Source organism: Gopherus flavomarginatus, chromosome 3 (genome assembly GCF_025201925.1).
Source record: "Gopherus flavomarginatus isolate rGopFla2 chromosome 3, rGopFla2.mat.asm, whole genome shotgun sequence".
Lineage (NCBI taxonomy): Eukaryota > Metazoa > Chordata > Testudines > Testudinidae > Gopherus > Gopherus flavomarginatus.
In genome coordinates, this window is record NC_066619.1 from 61,831,267 (window position 1) to 61,853,861 (window position 22,595).

The 22,595-nt window shown below is 40.3% G+C and overlaps 1 protein-coding gene across 8 annotated transcripts in view; it reads right to left on the reverse strand.

The window, feature by feature from the left end:
• Positions 1-1,821: 1,821 nt before the first annotated feature.
• The window catches only part of SKIC3 (SKI3 subunit of superkiller complex), an 82,810-nt gene continuing 62,036 nt past the window's right edge, over positions 1,822-22,595 (reverse strand). For all 8 annotated transcript variants that reach the window (XM_050943854.1, XM_050943860.1, XM_050943857.1 and 5 more), the window contains exons 35-41: positions 14,779-14,907; positions 12,449-12,570; positions 10,101-10,259; positions 8,098-8,250; positions 5,745-5,875; positions 4,125-4,248; positions 1,822-2,735 (exon numbers count right to left, since the gene is read on the reverse strand). In XM_050943854.1, coding sequence (XP_050799811.1) covers positions 2,658-2,735; positions 4,125-4,248; positions 5,745-5,875; positions 8,098-8,250; positions 10,101-10,259; positions 12,449-12,570; positions 14,779-14,907 — 896 coding nt within the window. In that variant the 3' untranslated portion in view covers positions 1,822-2,657. The remainder of the gene's footprint in view (positions 2,736-4,124; positions 4,249-5,744; positions 5,876-8,097; positions 8,251-10,100; positions 10,260-12,448; positions 12,571-14,778; positions 14,908-22,595) is intronic.

Here is a 22,595-nt window from a genome sequence, read left to right on the forward strand (position 1 = left end):
GAGAGTCACAGAGATGGTATATACAGACTTTAAAAAAAAAATTCTCATGAACTGATTTTATTTTGTATGTATATGAGGGAGTTTAAGTATCATGGATGATATCCTGGCTCCACTGAAGTTAATGGGAGTTTTGTCTTTGACATCACCAGGGCCAGGATTTTACCCTATTTCTGCTTTAAAGTATGCACCACTAGATGGCAAACCTGCCTAGGAGTGAGTAGACCTGTTTTTTTCATTCACGCCAAGTCACTTCATCATTATGGCTGTTTCTCCATCTGTAAAATGAGGGTTCTGCTTGCCTTCATTTGTAAAAACAGCAAAGAGTCCTGTGGCACATTATAGACTAACAGACATATAGGAGCATGAGCTTGTGTGGGTGAATAGTCACTTCATCAGATGCATGTAGTGGAAATTTCCAGAGGCAGGTATAAATATGCAAGCGAGAATCAGGCTAGAGATAACGAGGTTAGTTCAATCAGGGAGGATGAGGCCCTCTTCCAGCAGCTAATTCATATTTAAGTCAAATAAATAAGCTTTCGTGGGTGAATACCCCCCTTCATCAGACACATGATATATGTGTCTGACGAAGTGGGTATTCACCCACAGAAGCTCATGCTCCAATACATCTGTCAGTCTATAAGGTGCCACAGGAGACTCTGTTGCTGTTTACAGATTCAGACTAACACAGCTACCTCTCTGGTACTAGACTGGAGACATACATTCTCTTATTCCCCGACCCCGACATTAGAATACACATGGTCTTTAGATTTACTGGCTATGTGAAGGAAGGTCTAACATTCAACTCAGAAGCATTTATCTGTATGTTTGCCTGTAATGTGATAAAACTGAAAGGAAGGGAAAGGTAGAGCCTCTCAGGCGTCTGGTTAGCAGAGCCAGCAGCTCCAACTACCTCTAGAATGATCTATAGATCAAAAAAACAGTTGAGGGCAGCCTTTAAACACATTCCTGCATAACAGTACCTCCTCCCAAAACAGTTTGAAAAAGTGATGATGTTGAAAGAAAGTTGGATAAAGACAAAATAAGAATGGTGTGTGGGCTGTGGGGGAAATTGGAATGACCAGAACCCCCAGTATGGGGACACAAACACTGATGGGGAAAATGGAGGACCATGTCACGAGGGCACACAGAGACCCTGGCATAGGGGAAAAGGCAATGGCGAGAGCCCCTGAAAATAGGAGTAGCATACAGAAGGCTTCTGGGAGAGAAAACATGGAGGAATGGAAGGAGCCCATTAGGCCACAATGCCCTAGTCAGAGTAATTATTAAAATCTTAGATCTACTGATGTATACCGTGATGAGATCATCCTACAGGATTATTGCTAAAATGACAACTCATATGAACCATAAAGGCATGGAATTCACACCTTGGGTTTGTTTTTTAAACTTCAAATGAGTGGGCAGAAACAGGATGGTAGCTAGTGATAGTATAACACTACTTGATGTATGCAAGAAAGTTTAAGAGTCAGATCCCCAGTCAGTCCCTGTGGAGTCTGAGCTAAGAACCTAAGACTGCAAAGGGAGAGTGGGACCCTAGAGAGAGAAGCAATTACTCTTCCATCCCTCCTCCTCCCCCTCAAGACCTACATTCAGTTCACATTAACTATCTGACCAGTCGCCTTAAGGAAAATGTCTTACATGACGGAGTGTGGGAGAAGGTAATAGCAGAAGACCCTCGCCATTCCTCCCTTGAGTAAGTTAAGAGCAAGAGGCCAGCTAACCTGTTCAAACTTGAAAATTAGCACAGTTAAATATACGTGCTGCATACAGTAAGTTCCTAATTGTTTGCAACAAAACACAGACTAGATTCATTGCGTTTTATTTTAACTACATGGAAGTACAGGGCAGAATTGCATCGTGTGTCAAGAATTGTTATCATGATTAATCCAAATAAGCAATCAAGAGCAGGGTTACCAAAAAATCATAAATACAAATTGCCATACACATTTATAATTATAACCATGGATCGGATCATTGTGCAAAATCTCAGTTTTAACTTATTTATATTTCCCTTGACCAGAGGATGTTGTAGAAATCTGGTTCCTCCTGTCTGCAACCTAATCAGTTGCAGTGTTAAATATTTTTTTGCTTCCCGCCACTGCATGTGGAGTTGCAAATGTATTTGAGTCACAACTGTAATATAATGAACATTATAGAAAGCTTAGATTTCTGAAAAGTTACAACAGTTGGGAAAAAACTTAAAAAATATGAATTTGCATACTACTTTGACAACTTAAGGCTTTGTTTCAAAAAGTAGAAACTTATCTTGCTTTGCACCACTGCAAGTGCAAAATGATAAGTAATGTCCATGTGAGGAGCAGGGACATCTGCTGTAAACTCCAACAGGAAAAAAAAAAAAAAAAAAAAAAAAAAAAAGGATTCTGCATCGCAGCAGCACAACATAAATGTATCAGTGAGGAAAAATACAAGTTAAATGAACTTGAGTTTTAAGTAAAGGAAAAACAGGTTGATGGCAGTGTCCATCCTAAAAAAAATATTTATTTTAAAGCAATTTGCTTTTGTCTAACAAAAAATGATTTTCACTTAAAAAAAAACCCAGATTTTCTGGCAGGTGGTGTGAATTGGGTTTCATAAATTTCCTTTTTTTCCTTCTGGTTGCCCACTGAAAGAAGTCCATGCTAGGCAGATGCTGATAATTTCTTGTCTAGTTCCAGAGATCTAGTATCTCCATTAGCTTTGGCATTCGCTACAAGCGCCTGTGGGGGAAAAAAAAATTATTTGTGATACCCAAATATTTGAATCTCTTCTAAAAACCCAAGCAACCCAAAAATCCAGAGATAAATGGGATATTTCAGTATTAGGCAATAGTTTGCTTAATGCCTTAAAAACTAAGTTGCAACCACTGCAATGCAAGACATCATTTGTTGCTTGGGGCTGAGGTCAATTTTCCAACTAAGTGATTCACTGACAGGAGGGAAGATACTGAAGATAGAGGAGACCAGTTAGGTCATATGGCCTGTCAATGCAGGGTTGCTTCCTGCAGGACCCTTATGGGTGTTTGGTAGGTCTAACTTTTATATTGATCCATGTGATGGGGCTCTCTCCCAGCCTACTTATACAACACTGTCAGGAGGTTTTTCCTGACAGTTTAGGATTTCCCACTCTGAATTGAATTCTATGACTCTCCTACTTGAGGCCTTTGTACTATTCAAGAGAGCTCTCCAGCTTAGTGTTCTTACAGATGTTCATAGGTTCTGCTTAGCACTTCCTCACTCCCTGTGGTCACTTAGCCAAACTCTACATTAAACTAAACTTTTCTTTAAGGAAATCTCTCCTGAGCCATACACTAGACATTTTATGACTCTTCTTTGAGCTCTCTGCCAGTCTCTCACAAGTAATGATTGCTCAGAATGGAGTACAACGAATCCATACCAGAATCATGTTGAGAAGAACTCTGTATTGCCAATTCTTTTTTATCATGTGTCCCATAATGCATGTCTAAGCAGGGAACTCAGAAGAATTTTGCCCCATATGTGATCTAAAATTTTAATACATTTTGGAACAGGAACTTTCAACACCATTCCCTTAAAATTCAGTTAGCAAATATCTTGCTTCTGATGTTACAGTCAAAATCTGAAGGTTTAGAGAGAGCAGTTCAAGTGCTATTTTGGATATGCTGGAGGCATGCATATGTTTACTCTTTACACTTTGTTTTTTAAGCAACATTCAATAGTAATTAGAACAAATCTCTCCCTCCCACCCACCCCTCTTCCTGTCTTGACCTACGGCTGCACCTCTGTTGGGGCTGACAGTCTAAAAAGTATTTAAATAAACTCCCAGATTAAAAAAACCTCAATTTTTTACTGTATGAGCTCAGTCTTAAACAAGATGGAAGTGCACAAATGGCCAGCATCCAGTCTAAGTCACAATTAGTTATGCTGACTGCCTGACAGTCGTGGTGCAGCTTTGATTTGAAGCACTGATTCCACACAAAGCTGGAATTATATTATGCTTATGCTTCCCAAATCCTGAAAGGATTCTATAATATACCCCATAAATATTTCTATAAATGGGGACTAGCATAGAAAGCTAGTCAACACGATTGGTATTTGCATATATCTGTATGGATATAGACTGACTCTTACATCTATTAATTCATAATCATCTTTGGCATATAAATGTCTTAGGAGGTACCAGCGTGCAACTGATACTATGGTTTCTGGATATCCAGGCTGATACACCACTCTTTCCAACATTCGACGAGTCTCCCTAGGAACAAAAATAAAATATAATACTGAGGAATCTCTAGAAATTTGTTGCATTCAACAATTTTCTTGTTTTGCATAACTACCGCTACCTGGCAAGAGTCAGAATTATTTTAAACTAGTGATTAAACCAAATTGTCCTCTTAGCTAAAATTCGTATGAGCAATCACATGTTTTGCAGCCAATGACAACAGTTGATAGCAATATCACCAATTTTTCTTCCCTTCTCCAAATTGTGGGTTCAGCACTGCCTCTCAACGTCCAGAAGGTACATAATGATTCATAGTTATGTTTACTTCTACTTAGGATAATAACTACCCTGAGAACAATCCTCTATAAGTACATCTGGAAATGTCAACTCTTCTGCTACAAGTAGTAACCCAAACAATTATTTCAACACTAGTGGAATTTTCATGTTTGCTATACTAGCATATTGTGCATCATGCTGCCCATAAACTCAATAATTTGGGCAGCACTACCCGGCTGAAATCCTAAAAGGCATTTGCTCTTGTTTAAAAACTATAATATAAACCTCCAAGGTATCACAGCTGCTTTTAGAGAAGCAGTTACTAGAACATCAGTTCTGTGACCAGCAAAAAGGTTTTTAGTAAAATATATTTGTATAACCAGTGTGTATAACACATGCATTATAGTCCATCTTTAGTGTGAAACAACTGTTTAATAGCTTTCAACAGCATTATACAATTTTATGCCAAGTGAAAAGTCAGTAAAGTGACATCCAAGGGGAAATTCAGGTAGGCAGAATATGGTTACCCAAGTTAGAATATGGCTAGTGCACTGGTACCAGCATTCCTATTTTTGCAAATGTGTGTCATAGGAAAAAAAGGGTCAGAAACTTGTTCTGAATCTCAACTGAAACTGAATGGAATTGCAGCATATGCTGGAACGAGACTGCCTCACTGCTACCATCCCATTCAACCAATACTCATCAGATAGTTCTTGCAAAAAAAAGTTAATATATTTAGTTACATGTTTTTAAAAAAGCTTAGCCAAAAGCTGTAGCTGTCTGTGACACCACAAAAGACTCCAACGATAAATATTACTGCTTTGGTTCCCTGCTTTCAACTGGTTTTTTTGCTTTTAAAGCTGAACTAAGGTAGGGGTCGGCAACCTGTCAGAAGTGGTGTGCTGAGTCTTCATTTATTCACTCTAATTTAAGGTTTTGCGTGCCAGTAATACATTTTAACATCTTCAGATGGTCTCTTTCTATAAGTCTATAATATGTAACTAACTATTATTATATGTAAAGTAAATAAGGTTTTAAAAATGTTTAAGAAGCTTCATTTAAAATTAAAATGCAGAGCCTCCTGGGCTGGTGGCCAGGCCCCAGGCCGTGTGAGCGCCACTGAAAGTCAGCTCACGAGCCACCTTCAGCACACATACCATAGGTTGCCTACCCCTGAACTCAGGCATACCACCTGCAGTCACTTTCACCAGGACATTGTTTTTGTGGAGTACACTATTATAGAGAACACATACCTCGCTCCCATTTTGCGATTGTACTGCAGAAGCGCTTGCAGAAGAACAGCCAGTGGGCAGAAGAAAAGTTTCAAGGCTTCAGTTGTTGCCTCCTGAACCAAGGATGGCCAATGATCATTTGAAATGTTAGCCTATCAGCAAGATGACAGCAAGAAAACTTTATTATGTTACTAGCCAAAATGTTTCACTAGGTGAAAGATAATATTTGTTTGCACACATAACATCTGCACATGATTAGCCTTTAATTTTGCAAGTTTGCTAATTCTTAAGTTTTCCTGTTTGGTAAATTAGATTTCCAAGTCTCAGGGTATAATAGGGTTGGAAAGCCAGAACTGCATTATTTCCATACTTTTACAGCAGCCTTGCAAAATTCTGCTTGGCCATTCATCTGCAGAGTTGTTTTTAACAGGAAAGTAAAACAGCATTACTTTATTATATTAAGGATGCGTGTGTATATCTGATGAAAGCTTGCAAGGCTACACTGAAGAGATGAATTTATTCACATTGAATGCTCACAGATACACAGAGTCAAAAGAGAAAATCATAAGTTAAACAGCAACTCTAAATTGATGTTTATTTAGTGGAGCCACTATTCAGCAATTCATGTTTGGCAAGTTCACTGAATTAGATTACTGGAGAGACGGTAATATATTTGGCAAAATTTTTCATGACAGAAAATACAGTAAAATATAAATGTTTATATGAAGTGCACAGGTTTTCACTAGGAAAGATAAAAAGAAATGATTATTCAAGACTGTAAGAGACTGCAATTATGCTACTAACATCTAAGTGTAATGATTAAAGACAACAAAATGTGCCAGAATTTGCCCCAGAGTGGGTGCAATTTAAGTGGGTTCAGCTATGCTAACGATAAAGCTGATCAAACAAACCTATGTAATAGTAACTGTCTTGTAAACTGCTCTGATTATGCCAAGAGAATGTGGGTAGCGAAAGGTTTGTTTAAAAAGCTGATTTATTTGCTTCAAAAGAATTTAATCAGCTATGAAGACTGATCAGTATGAAATACGCTATACAAAAACCAGTCTTAATTATATCATACTCTAATCTTGTGCAAAATAGTCTGAAGCAAGAGTGAGAGTTGTGCTCTTTAAATGAAATGACCACTACATAAACACTTAGTGACATGTAGGTTGGGTGCACCACCAGGTTCTGCCATGGTAGAGATATTTTGTGGGCAGTTACAAATGAAGAGCAAAGTCACCAGCCAGGATGGCAGAATCACATGAGATGTGGCAGGGTCACTACTGGCCAACATTCCCATACAGATAACCCTTTCTCCCCGAGGCACGCAGTTCTCATACTCGTCAGGAAGAGAGCTTTATTTGGTTTCCTATACTTTGAGAACTTCTTCCACTATTCAGAATAAATCTGTTGAACTACTTGGTGTAAAGGAAACTCATTTTTTTTCCTGTCTTAAACATTCTGGGCATAAGAGAAGATGTCCTTGCTTTTATTTTCGGGTAGATCATTTAGCTAGTGTTTTCCCAACCTATTTTAGTTAAGTGATGACCCACAATAGATTACAGTATATGAATAGCCCTAACAAAAGAAAACATGCCTTCTCCTATGGCATAGTTGATCCAAAAAGCCACATACCTTTAATTTTTTAGGGAAGTTTAGCACTAGTACTGCTGAAAGAGGATAGTGTGCATTTCAATATCTCTAGAAAAAGCACATCAAAAGTGACCTATATTTTCTTTAAGGCATGTGTTCTGCTATCATTGTAATTGTTTTCATCTGATCCTTTTAGGGGGAGAGGTTAGAATGACTTTCCTTAGGCTGTAAGCTCTTCAAGGCAAAGACCGTCTATGGGTTTGTTCAGCAAAAAGCACAATTGTGCCCCAAACCTGACTTAAACCTCTAGGCACTAGTGCAATAAAAATGAAAATAAATAATAAAACTGAATGAATGCAACTCATACAAATGTCACATGTTCAGTGACGCAAGAGTCTTGATAGTAGAAGTTATAGTACAATCAGTTTGGATGACAGAACTAATAATCTAGTATCAGAAAATAAAGCTTAATGGTCTTAGTTGATTATGCCATATATTTTTCCTTTAGACACAAAATATTCCTGGAGAGAAGTATAAGAACAATTAATAGTCTTTTAAAGTTAGAGTGTATTAGGTTTATTCACATCCATGTTAGCACGAAATGAGAATACCATTTCTGCTAATTATTGAGGAGTAGTTCACAAAAGAGAACAGAAGTCTTACAGTTTCCTACAGTTTATAGAAGGACTTCATCTGGGAGATTACAAAAGATAGCTAAAAGCAGATGGCTTATATTTTAAATCAATTCATTTTATTATAATAGTTGTGGTTATCTTACCATGTAGATTTCCAGTGCAAGCATAGCTAGCCTGAGCAAACTTGATAACTTCCCGTTCCAACTGCCCTGTTGGGATGCCAACTGTAGACTCTTTCTGTAACACATCTCTGCTGCGACCATCATTCTTTGAGACTGGTACACTTTTGCAAGCCACTAAAAAGAGGCGCTTGTTAAAACACATCATTCAGGTTCTTTTGACTATGAAAATTTAAGTTTTCCAAGTTTCATGAATATATAAAGTTGATCTTTACACACAATTAGTTGTAGGTTATTTTACAGCTGAACACCTGCTTGAGGGAAAGAGTGCAAATTTCTATGCACGCTCTGCCAGTGTACCTCTGTCCTTTAGTACTATAGCTATGTTATTTCACAATAGAGGTCTCTTACCCGACACTGCCAACCATTTTGTAGTTTTGTGAATCTGGACATAAACTAGGAGGTAGCCTAACTCATTTTCCACTGGGGACCTCCTAAGCTATTATTTGGGAAATGGAGCATGCCACCTAGCACTAGATTGCCAACAACAATTCTATTAGGATGGTGGAAGCTGTTCAGACAAGTTAGAAAGTTTCTGCCCTTGAACAAGATGGATTTCCCATCTGTGCTACTGTATGTAAGGAAGTAAAAATATTCTATCTTACAGCTTGAACTCAGATGAAAATATGTAGTTACCTTTTTGCCAGACAACAACCTGAACTTCTGCAGACAGGAGGTTCCTGTTGGAGGAGCTACAGATGGTAATGGAATTAGGGGAGTCCGACTAACCTAGTGTTTTCATCCTTCTGCTTGCTCCACCAGCACAGCAGAGTGAAATCCTCTTACAGAGAGGTTGGCAAGGGACTATAACTGAGGCTTATTTTGTACTGACATGAAAATTTATTGGTGCAAAATAAATCAGGAGTTTGTAAATCCTTTCATATATACTCTAGATGTTCCAACATCAGTAAGTCATGCTTATACAGAAAGCTATCCGTTAGGTCATGAAGCAGCCATTAAACAATGAAAGGATCTAGACAACTAATCTTTCAGTCTAAACCTTTCCCTAGATGATCCCTCTCCCATGGTCCTCTGCTACTGGCACAGTTTACGACTCTCAGAGTGGAGAGCAGGGGCACAATTCTAAGCACTTTCCTAAGAATTTATTTTAGAGAGTTGCCTCTATATTTATGCTTGTGGGATTTTTGCATCCATCATTAAGCAGTAGAACTGTCTTAAAGCAGTGTACATTGGGATGGGGGGAAAACCAGTAGTCTCTTCTCCCTAGCTGCAGAGTCCTGATGTTACCTAGAACTGAGGAAGAGAGGGAAGGTGGGTGGGTAATATGAACGCACAGAGGTGATTCTTGAGGAATGATTACTCTCCTCATATTTTTCTGTGCAAAATGAATAGTACTAATAAGAATGTTTTCATTATATTATTTATATAAACAATATAAGGGTGGGGTTGCTTAAGAAAACCGTCCCTTTTTTGAAATACAATATTGGCAACCTTAGTTAGATCTTCTTTTCCAGGAATAAGGAAAGGAAAGAAAGGTTTGTTTTTTTTTTCTCTTTAAGATGTGCCAGGGAATTGGGTAGTCTTGATGCTCTTGAACAAGGGGAAAGAGTTACTCACCTGTGCAGAGAGTGCAAACAGAAGGAAACACAGGGACAGCACACGTCCAGTTTTTTGTACACTGTTCAGGAACCATTTACTTGTGCTTAGTAACATATGTTATAGTACATTAAACTACAATGTTTCACTGTGGACCTGTGATGTGGAAGTCAAGATCGGCAAATTTCACAACATATGTTTACCTAATTAAGTTAACATAAATTTACACTTTTCCTGCCTTCATAAGGAGGACTATGTACTTTCAGTTCTCTAATAGAGATCATTATCTAGTACTCACAACTCACCAGCTGTTAGTGTGTAAAGAGGAGGAATGTTAACTCAGAGTCCCTTCTCAGATAATCCTCTATAATAGGGATGTATATTGAAACAGGAAGAAAGAGTCCACTTACATGCCATGCTGTTACTGAAGAGGAGTTGGACATGACAGTTTTATGAAGTTCCTCCAAAATGGCATCTGGAAGCTCTTTGTGTGACTGAAAAAGCTGTTTACACTGAACTTGTCTCAAGAGCAGGAACAGATCTGGGTGATTGGGGCAACTTTTTAAACCCTAAAACCAAAACCAGTTTTTAATTAGTTAAATGCAAGAAGTTATTAGAAGATACATTTTAAAATTGAGAACATTCTTAATAATACTTCTCATTTTTCACAGAAAAATAGGAGAGGAGAATTGCCCCCTCCTTATGATTCACTTGCCGCAGACTATTTCTGTTTATTAATCTCTCCTTTTCTGCACATCAGGAAGGTTCCTGAAAGCTGTCTGCAGGATCGTGGATTTGCACAAGGAAGTGAGCAAGGAACAATCATTGTTCAAGTCCCACAGGAAATCTGTCCAAAGTCTTGCACCTGCCCCATACTTACAGGTGGGGTTGAGTGGCAGATATCCAAAGTGAAGAGGAAGAACAAGGAATAGGAGTCTAATGACTCCATGGGGCCCAGAAGCCAGAGGAGAGAAGGAGTCTCAAAGCTCATGTAGAGGCACAGGGCCATCATGTGGTTGGAACTGGCCTTAAGCATATCTCCAGGGACTTGTGAGTTCTCAGGGCAGTGTCCGCCATTTATTTTGTCTTTGTGGGAAGGAGATGCCACACATATGCACACTTTCCCTTCCAGGAATGATTTCAGAATAAAACAGCAGCCATCACGTGGTTCTAATACATGCACTTTTCTTTACATTAGCAGTAAAGTCCCAAAATATTAATTACAGACTGGTTCTTCACTGTCCAAATCAGTACACATTTCAAAAACCTAGTTCAACCCAGATTACTTTTTAAAGGGTATTTATCTGGAGCAAAAGGTGTATCTTGGGAATTAAGTGACTCCATATGTAACAGATATTTTAATAATCAAAAACATTCCAAGCTACTCCAGAGGGTTAAATAGGCAACAGTCTAGTAGATGCAATTTGGTCCCCAGTCAGAGATTGGTATTTGCAGCAGTTCCACCCTCAACAACTAAGGAATGGTCTCACATAGGTAAATGGTCTTGCCTAGCTCAGAGAAGAAAAACAGACAGGTATGTTCCTGAGCTTCACTCCTCAGTCAGATTCTTTCTGCAGATCTTGAGGTGATTAGACCTTTCAAGGACAGAGGACCTACCTCATAACTCCCTCCCAAGGAAAAGTGCTATCCAACCTAAATTTACTAAGACATGAAACCATAGTAAGATTAATTAACATTTTTAAAAAATCAACTATATAGATACTTTCCTGAGGGAAATATGTACAAACTAATTCTCTTGTTAACGTATTCCTGTACAGGAAGGTCAATGGATATGCTGATTAAAGGAAAACTGACAAGCAAGAGAATTTCTTCTCTTCAAAAGGTGGCATGTCCACTGAACCTTACTCAAGGGCAGTAACCAACAGCATCTTAAGAGAGATTGTGGCGGCCAGGGAGAAGGTGATACATGAGAAAAGTAGGTTGACTGGGTCACCACAGCAACAGCCTTGGTAAAAAAGCCACGTTGGCTAAGAATTAGGTATTTATTTTGGAATGTTTGGTGAATGGCTTATATACTAGATCTATGGGCTGCTTTGCAAATACTTCTGCCAAGGTGGTATTTCTGTCACTTCACACATGCCACTTCAAAAAAGAAATTTATTCTGAGACTAGAAAATTAACAAACTACAAACGCTTTCATAAGATTTTCTGAATTTTTTTACCATTTACTTAATTTTTCTTTAGCAATGCAAACACTTGTAATGATTCAGGTGATTCAGTCTGGTGTAGTTTAAATGGTACCTATCACTTTGGATTGCAGTCAAGATTCTGAAAATTGAGTGTGGGCTAGGAAGTGAATTATCAATGTGACTGAGTACACAGCAAGTCACTCATCACACAATACAGCCAACTGCATTTCCCTCTGGACTCGGAGAAAATGCCTTTGGAACTTTTGCAAGAATTTATTTTTTGCTGGCATAAGTGAGGAGGGACAAGATAAGCACATGAAGATAGACGGGATAAGATCAGGTTGAAGTAGGGATTTTTGTGCTATAATGTACTGAACATGACTGGAACAAATTATTTAACCAGTTTAAACAGAATTATAAAACTACTGATAAAGAATAGTCTTTCCTTTACTAGAAGGTGAAAAAAAGTCAGTTTATGCATTTGGGCTGTGCTCTGCTGTAACAGATTGTTGCTCCTTTGCTGTTTATTACCATTGCATATATAATACATAGGAATTAGTGCTCCACTCAAAGTCATGAAGCAGCAGTGACAGTGGTAATAACCATACCTTTGTGCAGAGAGCCTCAGCTTCTGTAATTCTGCCAGTCTCTTTTAAACCAGTAATAGCCTGACAAAGAGACCAGATTTCAAGAGCCTGAATGTACTCAGCTGAAAGGTCCTTTTCTTTAGCTGTAAATGTAAACATGCATTTAAGAATGTATTGTTGGATATGCTCTAGTGCCCTGCCACACATCAGGCTTGAGTCATAGTAAGTAAAGAAGATCTAGTGCATATCACGATTATAGTTCAGACAGGCTAAGTGACAGTACTCCCTGGTATTTTTATTACAGACATACATACATACATACTATATACATACCACATATAAACACACACACATGGCAAAACAGACTTAGAAAGAGAGCATAGTTTTTATTTTGTTTTTTAGGTAGGTATCAATTTGTAGAGTTGATAAAATAATTGAAGCATGCATTTTACAGAAATTAATTTTCAAAATAATAAGAAAAGTCAGTCAAACATTAGCCCTTTTATTAAGGGAGGCTATAGATACAATGAACAAAGGCAGGCTATCCCAGATCAAAACTTCTTTAGCATAAAGTACATAATATATCAATTTATTGATTTAAATATCAGACCACTGCAGAAATATTGAAAATAAAATGTTTCCAAGCCAGGGCACATGGAGTTAAGATTCTGTAAATAATCTTAGTTCTGACCCTGTATCCTTTGCTTACCTACCAAAGATACTAGTATTCAGAAGTATTATAGTGAGAACTTAAGTAGTAATTTGTGAGTAATCATTAGCTTCTTTTCCATTTGTGAATTGTCCACAAAAACTTATGATTTTCTCAAATGCATTACATTTGCAGAAGTTTGGTAAAAAATTTTGAACAACTTTTTGTCTATAAACAAAGCAGTTCATTGTGAGTGTTTGATATTCAAAGTATGTGTTGAGTTGAGTAGTGCTCCTTGGACACAATTTACATTGTTTTGTTTGTGTTCCAGGGTTGGATAAGTAACTCTTATGAACTCTGATTCTAAGTTCAAAAGTCTCTTTCAACAAATATTTTACTATTTGCTCAACATTCACTCTGAATCTTTTTCTTAGCAAAGTTGTTTGATAGAATATTCATTAAAAGCCAAAGAACATCACCATTTTTTAAAATTTGGAATGAATAGTCATAGAACGTCTGCTCATATTACTGTACAACTATGCCATTTTTTAGACAGTGCTGTGAATTCTACACACGGTTCACTGTGGTACTGTGACTGTGGCACTCTAGTCTGGTCCCTCTTCATAAAATGGCCACCGTCAGAGGTGCATCACATCCATTTCTGAAGGATAGGATCCAAGAGCCATATGGGGAGGAGGTAGAAAAGACTAGAACCTTCACTCTATTTAGAGGCTCAAGGAGATGGGATTTCTGGTTCCTAGTAGAATGGTAGTTGGGTTTACTTGGTATGGCTTTAGACATCTGCTACTGCCTCAGCTCCTCCTTCCTTCCAGTTCAATCAGACTTCATGCTGCAGGTGTTCTCACTAACTCTTCCCTTTTGAATTTTGTTAATACATCAAACACTAATCTACCATCCAGTCTTTCCTGCTGGCTCACCATCCTTGGTATAGGTTTTAGGCCCGTCTTGCTGAGCATCTTCTCCTAGCAAGCCCCTGCTACTTGCATGTTTGTCTCCTAGGCCAACCTAGGACCCTGGAGAGTTACTCAGCCTTGACCTCCTCACTAATCCTTTCCTGGATATTCTTCCTGATCTCTGTAGGCTTTGAGTGAAGCACTCACTTCCAGGTCTGTACTCACTGAATGATCACAGGCTGCCCTTATGTCTCCCAGCACAGTACTTAGTCACATGACCCTTGTATTCATTCCCTCTCCTTGGTAGACTAAGTCTGGCAGAGGTGCAGCCAAGCCCCAGCCTTGTAAAGGGACTGTGACAATCCATATACACATTAGAAATAAGAAGTGAGTTGTTAGTACTCATCACCATAAGCAAGAAGTAATCAGATAGGTAAGCTAGACATTTTCCCCTTATGATTGTCATTATTTATTCATTATTTAAATCCAGCTGAACCAAAAAAGTGTGTCTGGGAACATGCTAATTTATAAACAGGTTAAAATACATGGCAATGCCCCTGATGAGAAGCAATATAAGCATTGTTTAATATTAAGAAGATCAGTTGCTTGAGAGTGACTACCAGCCTGCATTTAATTAGTATAAGCGAGTTATGTTTTTCTAAGCAATTTTCTTTACATTACTATTGACGACTTTACAAGACAAAAACAAAACAAAAAAACCCACAAACCAGAAGCATTGATTGTTTTCCTCTTAGAAAAGTATGAAAATTAAGGTTTGTATAACTTACTTTTGGCTGAAACTGTGGCTACAAGTGTCATTTCTAGGTTTCTTCTCTTAGGCTGTGTGTTGTTCAAATAGACAACAGTATTTTCAGCATGGCAAGCACCCATTAGCACTGCCCATGTAGCAGGATCATCTGAAAACATATTTTAAAAATTGCCCATATTTTCAATATTATCAGCATGCCATTTACAGAAGTCTCCAATTGATATATGATTTATCACAGCAGTCAAGGTATCCATAAAAAATTATACAAGACAAAAATAGTTAGAATCAACTAAAGAAATCAAAGGGATCTTTGGTTGGTGAGGGGGCTCAATAACTTTCTTCCTTAGTACTGAAGTAATTTTCCTATGCAATCTTGTGAAAAAGGTATTTTAAAAATGATTTAAATGAAGTGGGATTGTGAGTTTCCAATATTTACTTTCTTTTGTAAATGCAGGCTAGTCACCAGACACATAAATGGGAAGTCCATATTTTAAGTATTAGGGATTTAACATTCTGTTCAAGATCTGTACTTGTCTGAGATTTAATTTCAAGCTGTTTGAAAGTTCATTAAAAGTGATACTATATGCATTAGGGATTACATGGAAAACTGTTTTCATTTAAACAGAAGTTTTATCTAGGTGTTGGAGAAATGTTTAACTACAAAATATTTTAAATACCATTAGAAAGATGCAAAGCTCTAGCAGAATTTTTTTTTTAAAGCAAATTCTATATTTAGAAAAAATATTAAATAAATTTTATTCCACTGGAAAGTATTTGACTTTGAAGAGGAAATTTCAAAATTTATGTATTAGTAAATGTATGGCTAAAGAGATGCTGAATTAAAAGCCTGGAATTCTGTGCTAAGTAGAGCATGAAAAAGTATGGACAGTGACATTACAAGTTTCACCTACTCTTAATTGTTTAAACCCTGACAGAGATGGACCTTCAGGAGTGAGAAATTAGTTTAGTCTCTATGACCCAATCCATCTTTGGCCTAGGCAGAGACCACAGATAAGGTGGTCATCTATTGTGATAGGTTCACTAGGAACTGGACAGATCATTTCACACAGACCAAACACATTCATATGAAAACTACTTGCAATCCTTGCCAATAAGGGAAGCACTGAATATGCACAATATTTCTAATCCTGTACTTTTGAAGTACTCCATTCTGTGTAGGTTACAGAGTCAGACAGAGCAAGGCCAAAATATGCCTAAACAGGAAATACAAGGTGTTTGGGGAGCACGGAGAGAAAGCTATACAAGTTATTTTGCTCACTCCCTACCCATGTTGTTTTAAGACGTGAAATTGCATCCAACATCTTAATAGGATTTATATTTCACTATAAGCACACTTAGAGGAAAGAGCTAATGGCTTAATGTGCAGTTATATTCTGGAAAGTGACTAAAATGACACTGAAGAGTTCCATTTTTGTTGGATCAATGGCTAAAACACGTTTCTCAGTTTACACATAGGATATAAGTCCTAAAGACTCCACATTCCTTAGCTGTCCTCCCTGGAAACTCCCCTGAGATTGGAAAGTCACGCTTTTATTTCTGAATCATGTATCACCACTAATGAGAAGCATTCTACAGACAGAATTTGTAGTTTTATTGATGAGTAAGCACAAAATAAGGCAGTCATATATGTTGATGGGCTCAGCAGAAAAAATACTAGTCCAGGGGTTATCAACCTTTTTCCTTTCTGAGGCCCCCTGAACATCCTATAAAAATTCCATGGCTTGACTGTGCCATGACAATTGGTTTTCTGCATAAAAGCCAGGGCCAGCATTAGGGGCTAGCAAGCAGGGCAATTGCCCAGGGCGCCACGCCACAGGAGGCCCTGTGAAGCTGCTCAGGCTTTAGCTTCAGCCCCAGGCAGTGAGGCTGAAGCTGAAGCTCGGGGCTCTGGGCTGAGGTGGACCCTCAGGCATAGGCATAGTTTTACTTCTGTTTAGTGGGAGCAAGGGCTGGTGGGGCTCCAGCCAACTCCACACAGCAGGGTCCAGGGAGGGAGCACCACCCTCCACCCCGACTCATTCAGGAGGCCACTCCGCCTGTCTGGGCTGGGGCCGGGGGGACAAAACAAAAAAATTTAACTCAAAGGGGGGGATTCAGTTCATAAAGTTTGAAAATCGCTCAAGGTGCAGAGAGGGGGTAGACAGGGGCTGTGTGCGGGCAGAGCAGTAGCTCGGGGTGCAGGCAGGGGGTAAGCTAGGGACTGAGTGCGGGGGGGGGGAACTCCCAGTGCAGCTCCCAGCTTCAGCGGGGGGAGGTGCACTGGGGCTGCCAGCTTCAGCCCTACGCTACTCCCGGGTGGGATGGGGGGGTATCATAAACCTAGTCCCAGATTTGGACCTTAGCGTCCAAAATATGGGGGTTAGCATGAAAACCTCCAAGGCTCTTTAAAAATTTTCCAAGAAGGCCTCAGTGTCATCACCTGCCTTGTAGGTGGGAAATTTTCTGTGATGTGGAACCATAATTGGCGAAGGGTTGTTAGGATTGGCTGGCGCATGCAGCCCAGCTTGCGCTAAGTCCAGTTCATGTTTTCTCTGTTTTTCCTTCTCTTCACTTTCTTTTTGTTGTTTTTCCATTTCTCGGCGGTAGGCTACCTCTTCTTCTGCTTGTTTCATTTTGTGAGCCACTTCTTCTTCTTGTAGTTTTCTGTGGTGGGCTGCATTTTTGGCTTCTTCTTGTTTTTGTAGCCTTTCCATCTCTTGTTTGTGAGTTGCCTCATCTCTGGCCATCTGTGTTTTGAGCAGTTCTATCTGTTTTTCCATTGCTTCGAGCTGTACTGCGTCTGGTTTTCGTGACATCCTGTTTTCTTGTGTTGGGGTGCCCTCCGGTGTTTGTTGTCTGAACTGCAGGTTCTCTGTTGCCTCCTGGGGTCTGCCTAGCAACAGTGCCTTTTTCTCTTTCTTCCTCTAGGTAATGTTTTCAATGTAAAGTAAACCAGAAAAACCACTTTATTTGCATATGTATAGTGCTGGTATCTGCCTCCTAATGGGAGTGCTATTGTGTGACAAAAGACCCTTAATAGTCTCTTAATGGTTTCTTGCTTAATATACAAGCCACAACTGCCAGAGAGAGCAGAGAAAAAAAAATTCTCTCTGGTTCCCTTTTAAAACCAAACTGTTTCTCTCTGCTAAAAAGCCCCTAGCAGAGAAAAGAAAAATATAATATTCCTACTGGCTTCTGGATTGTATTTATCTCACCACTGCCACTCATATCATAAACCTAGTCCCAGATTTGGACCTTAGCGTCCAAAATATGGGGGTTAGCATGAAAACCTCCAAGCTTAGTTACCAGCTTGGACCTGGTAAAGCTGCCACCACCCAAAAAATTAGAGTGTTTTGGGGCACTCTGGTCCCCCAAAAACCTTCCCTGGGGACCCCAAGACCCAAATCCCTTAAGTCTCACAACAAAGGGAAATAAACCTTTTCCCTTCCCCCCTCCAGGTGTTCCTGGAGAGAGACACAGAAGCAAGCTCCGTGAATCTAAACAGAGGGACTCCACCCTCCCCGTTCCCAGTCCTGGAAAACAGAATTACTTCCCTCTTCACCCAGAGGGAATGCGAAGTCAGGCTAGTAAATCTAACGCACACAGATTTTCCCCTGACTTCTTCCTCCCACCAATTCCCTGGTGAGCACAGACTCAATTCCCTGGAGTTCCCCACTAAAGAAAAACTCCAACAGGTCTTAAAAGAAAGCTTTATATAAAAAGAAAAAATACATAAAAATGGTCTCTCTGTATTAAGGTGACATATACAGGGTCATTTGCTTAAAAGAAATATGAATAAACAGCCTTATTCAAAAAGAATACAATTCCAAGCACTCCAGCAACTATAGACATGTAAATACAAAAGAAAAAAACAATAACCCCTATTGTTTTTATGATCTCTGTACTCACAACTTGGAAACAGAAGATTAGAAAGCAGGAAATAGAAATCCCCTCATAGCCGAGAGAGAGTCAGACAGCAGACCCAAGAACAAAGGACTCAAACACAAACTTCCCTCCAGACAGTGTTGAAAAAATCCTGTTTCCTGATTGGTCCTCTGGTCAGGTGCTTCAGATACTTATTTCCAGGTGAAAGAGACATTAACCCTTAGCTATCTGTTTATGACAGGGGGGAACCACCACCTTCAGCCCCATGCTGCTCCCAGCTTCAGCACTGGGGCTTGGGGCACCGGGTTTCAGCCATGGTGCTCAGCAGCCCCCCGAAAGGGCTCACAGACCCCTGGTTGAGAACCACTGCTCTAGTCTGACCTCCAGTACAACACAGGCCACAGAACTTCCTCCAAATAATTCCTAAAGCATATATCATAGAATCTAGCTCAATATCTTCTACATTAAGTGCCTGAGAAGTTTTGTGTACTAGCAGTGACATCACTGAGTCCCAGAGAATCCTTTTAGATTAGGCTACATGTTAAGTGTTATTACAAAGAAGGGAATGTTTTAAGAAGCTCCATGGAATATAGTTTCCTTTGCTTCATAATGATGGAATTTTGTATACTTTAACTGTGCACTTACTGTAGTGTTTCCAAACACTACTCAGAGGTTATGGGACAATATTTTATTTTTGTCCAACATTTGTGAAGAAACTACTTCTCCCTGAACATCTCTGTATATTCTGCAATCCCAGAACAGCTCCACATTTTCAACAAACATTTACTTCTGTCCAATACAAGTCCACTGTTCCCACTTCAGTTACTGTATTAAGGTTGCAAACTCAGGCACTCAAAAGTTAAGAAATGCCAGAATCAAGCATGCCTTGGCAACCTTAATTCACTCCCCTTGTGTATATGCATTATGATACAGCAGTTAATTACATAGGACCTCTGCCTCATTCAGTGTAGAGTGGACAGGTGCTCACTTAATGAGCAGCTATTCAGCGTTGTTTTCTCTTCATGGTGCAATGTGTGGCCCCCATGCCACACACTGAATAACATGTGTAACTTCCTAGGTTTTTATTTTTAAACCAAACTGAAAAAACAAATTCCATCAAGCAGCACTGTTTCAACAACCACATGGTTCATCAGCAGGGGTGGAAACTTAAGATCCACTGCCCAGACCTCTGCCACTTAAGTTAGTAGAAGTAGTAAGTTGTCATCCTCTGTGGACCAGAATTGGGGCGGTGGGGAGGCAGGGGCACACAAACTTTGCCAGTGCGTTTCACAGATATTGCTATGGGCAGAGGAATGGTGTAACTCAGGAAATCTATATTATATTCCAGGCTTTGGAGGGGAGTGTGCTCTAGAGGTCAAACTGTTATGCTCATTTCAGGGCTTGCCCTTCTGCCCTGTTCCCTCCATCCTGATCTCTGTACCATACTGTCTCTTCCCTACCCGACTCCTTGTCCAGTCTCATTCTCCTTGCCTATCCAATCCCAGCTTCCACTCTTCTGCTTCCACTCTTGGTATCTCTGCCTGCTCTCCTCTGTACCAGTCTCAGACTACTTCCCACAATCAACTCCTTTCCCTCCCACCTGGTCCCCTCTGCATTCAAATTAGATTGCTTCTTCCTCTGGGCTGCCAAGGTGTCAGCAGGGAGATCACTGAACGCACAGGAGAGACAGCAAAGAATCCTGTGGCACCTTATAGACTAACAGACGTTTTGGAGCATGAGCTTTCGTGGGTGAATACCCACTTCCTCAGATGCATGTAATGGAAATATCCGGGGGCAGGTATATATATGTGTGCTAGCAAGCAAGCTAGAGATAACGAGGTCAGTTCAATCAGGGAGGATGAGGCCCTGTTCTAGCAGTTGAGGTGTGAAAACCAAGAGAGGAGAAACTGGTTCTGTAATTGGCAAGCCATTCACAGTCTTTGTTCAATCCTGAGCTGATGGTGTCAAATTTGCAGATGAACTGAAGCTCAGCAGTTTCTCTTTGAAGTCTGGTCCTGAAGTTTTTTTGCTGCAGGATGGCCACCTTAAGGTCTGCTATAGTGTGGCCAGGGAGGTTGAAGTGCTCTCCTACAGGTTTTTGTATATTGCCATTCCTAATGTCTGATTTGTGTCCATTTATCCTTTTCCGTAGAGACTGTCCAGTTTGGCCGATGTACATAGCAGAGGGGCATTGCTGGCATATGATGGCGTATATTACATTGGTGGATGTGCAGGTGAATGAACCAGTGATGGTGTGGCTGATCTGGTTAGGTCCTGTGATGGTGTCGCTGGTGTAGATATGTGGGCAGAGTTGGCATCGAGGTTTGTTGCATGGATTGGTTCCTGAGCTAGAGTTATTATGGTGTGGTGTGCAGTTACTGGTGAGAATATGTTTCAGGTTGGCAGGTTGTCTGTGGGCAAGGATTGGCCTGCCACCTAAGGCCTGTGAAAGTGTGGGATCATTGTCCAGGATGGGTTGTAGATCCTTGATGATGCCGGCGGAAGCATTCAATATATAGGTCCAGGCTGTCATTTCGACCCTCAGGAGGAGTCCATGTGGAGTTCTTTTTCTTGCGCTGTTGGTGGGAGGGCACCCGTGTATCAGTGCACTGTTCAGTGTTGTCCTGGAAGTATTCTTTGAGTCGGAGACGGCGAAAGTAGGCTTCCAGATCGCCACAGAACTGTATCATGTTGGTGGGGGTGGCAGGGCAGAAAGAGAGTCCCCGAGATAGGACAGACTTTTCTTCTGGGCTGAGTGTGTAGTTGGATACAATACCCTCACGAAGAAATAAGGAAACAGATCAACAGAGCCAGACGTGTACCCAGAAGCCTCCTACTGCAAGACAAACCCAAGAGAGAAACCAACAGGACTCCACTGGCCATCACATACAGCCCCCAGCTAAAACCCCTCCAACGCATCATCAAGGATCTACAACCCATCCTGGACAATGATCCCACACTTTCACAGGCCTTGGGTGGCAGGCCAATCCTTGCCCACAGACAACCTGCCAACCTGAAACATATTCTCACCAGTAACTGCACACCACACCATAATAACTCTAGCTCAGGAACCAATCCATGCAACAAACCTCGATGCCAACTCTGCCCACATATCTACACCAGCGACACCATCACAGGACCTAACCAGATCAGCCACACCATCACTGGTTCATTCACCTGCACATCCACCAATGTAATATACGCCATCATATGCCAGCAATGCCCCTCTGCTATGTACATCGGCCAAACTGGACAGTCTCTACGGAAAAGGATAAATGGACACAAATCAGACATTAGGAATGGCAATATACAAAAACCTGTAGGAGAGCACTTCAACCTCCCTGGCCACACTATAGCAGACCTTAAGGTGGCCATCCTGCAGCAAAAAAACTTCAGGACCAGACTTCAAAGAGAAACTGCTGAGCTTCAGTTCATCTGCAAATTTGACACCATCAGCTCAGGATTGAACAAAGACTGTGAATGGCTTGCCAATTACAGAACCAGTTTCTCCTCTCTTGGTTTTCACACCTCAACTGCTAGAACAGGGCCTCATCCTCCCTGATTGAACTGACCTCGTTATCTCTAGCTTGCTTGCTAGCACACATATATATACCTGCCCCTGGATATTTCCATTACATGCATCTGAGGAAGTGGGTATTCACCCACGAAAGCTCATGCTCCAAAACGTCTGTTAGTCTATAAGGTGCCACAGGATTCTTTGCTGCTTTTACAGATCCAGACTAACACGGCTACCCTCTGATACTTGACAGGAGAGACAGACACTCTGCTCTCAGTTCCAGTGCCCAGACTGAAGCAGCTATTACAGGGAAAGTCTAGCTTTGCTCTTGTAGTCTTGAGCTGAAGGTAGCATGCTAAGTTGCTCTGTGGGGATGGTGCCCGCCCAGACCGGTCAGCACTAGAGGCTCAAACATGCTCAGAGTGGATGGAATC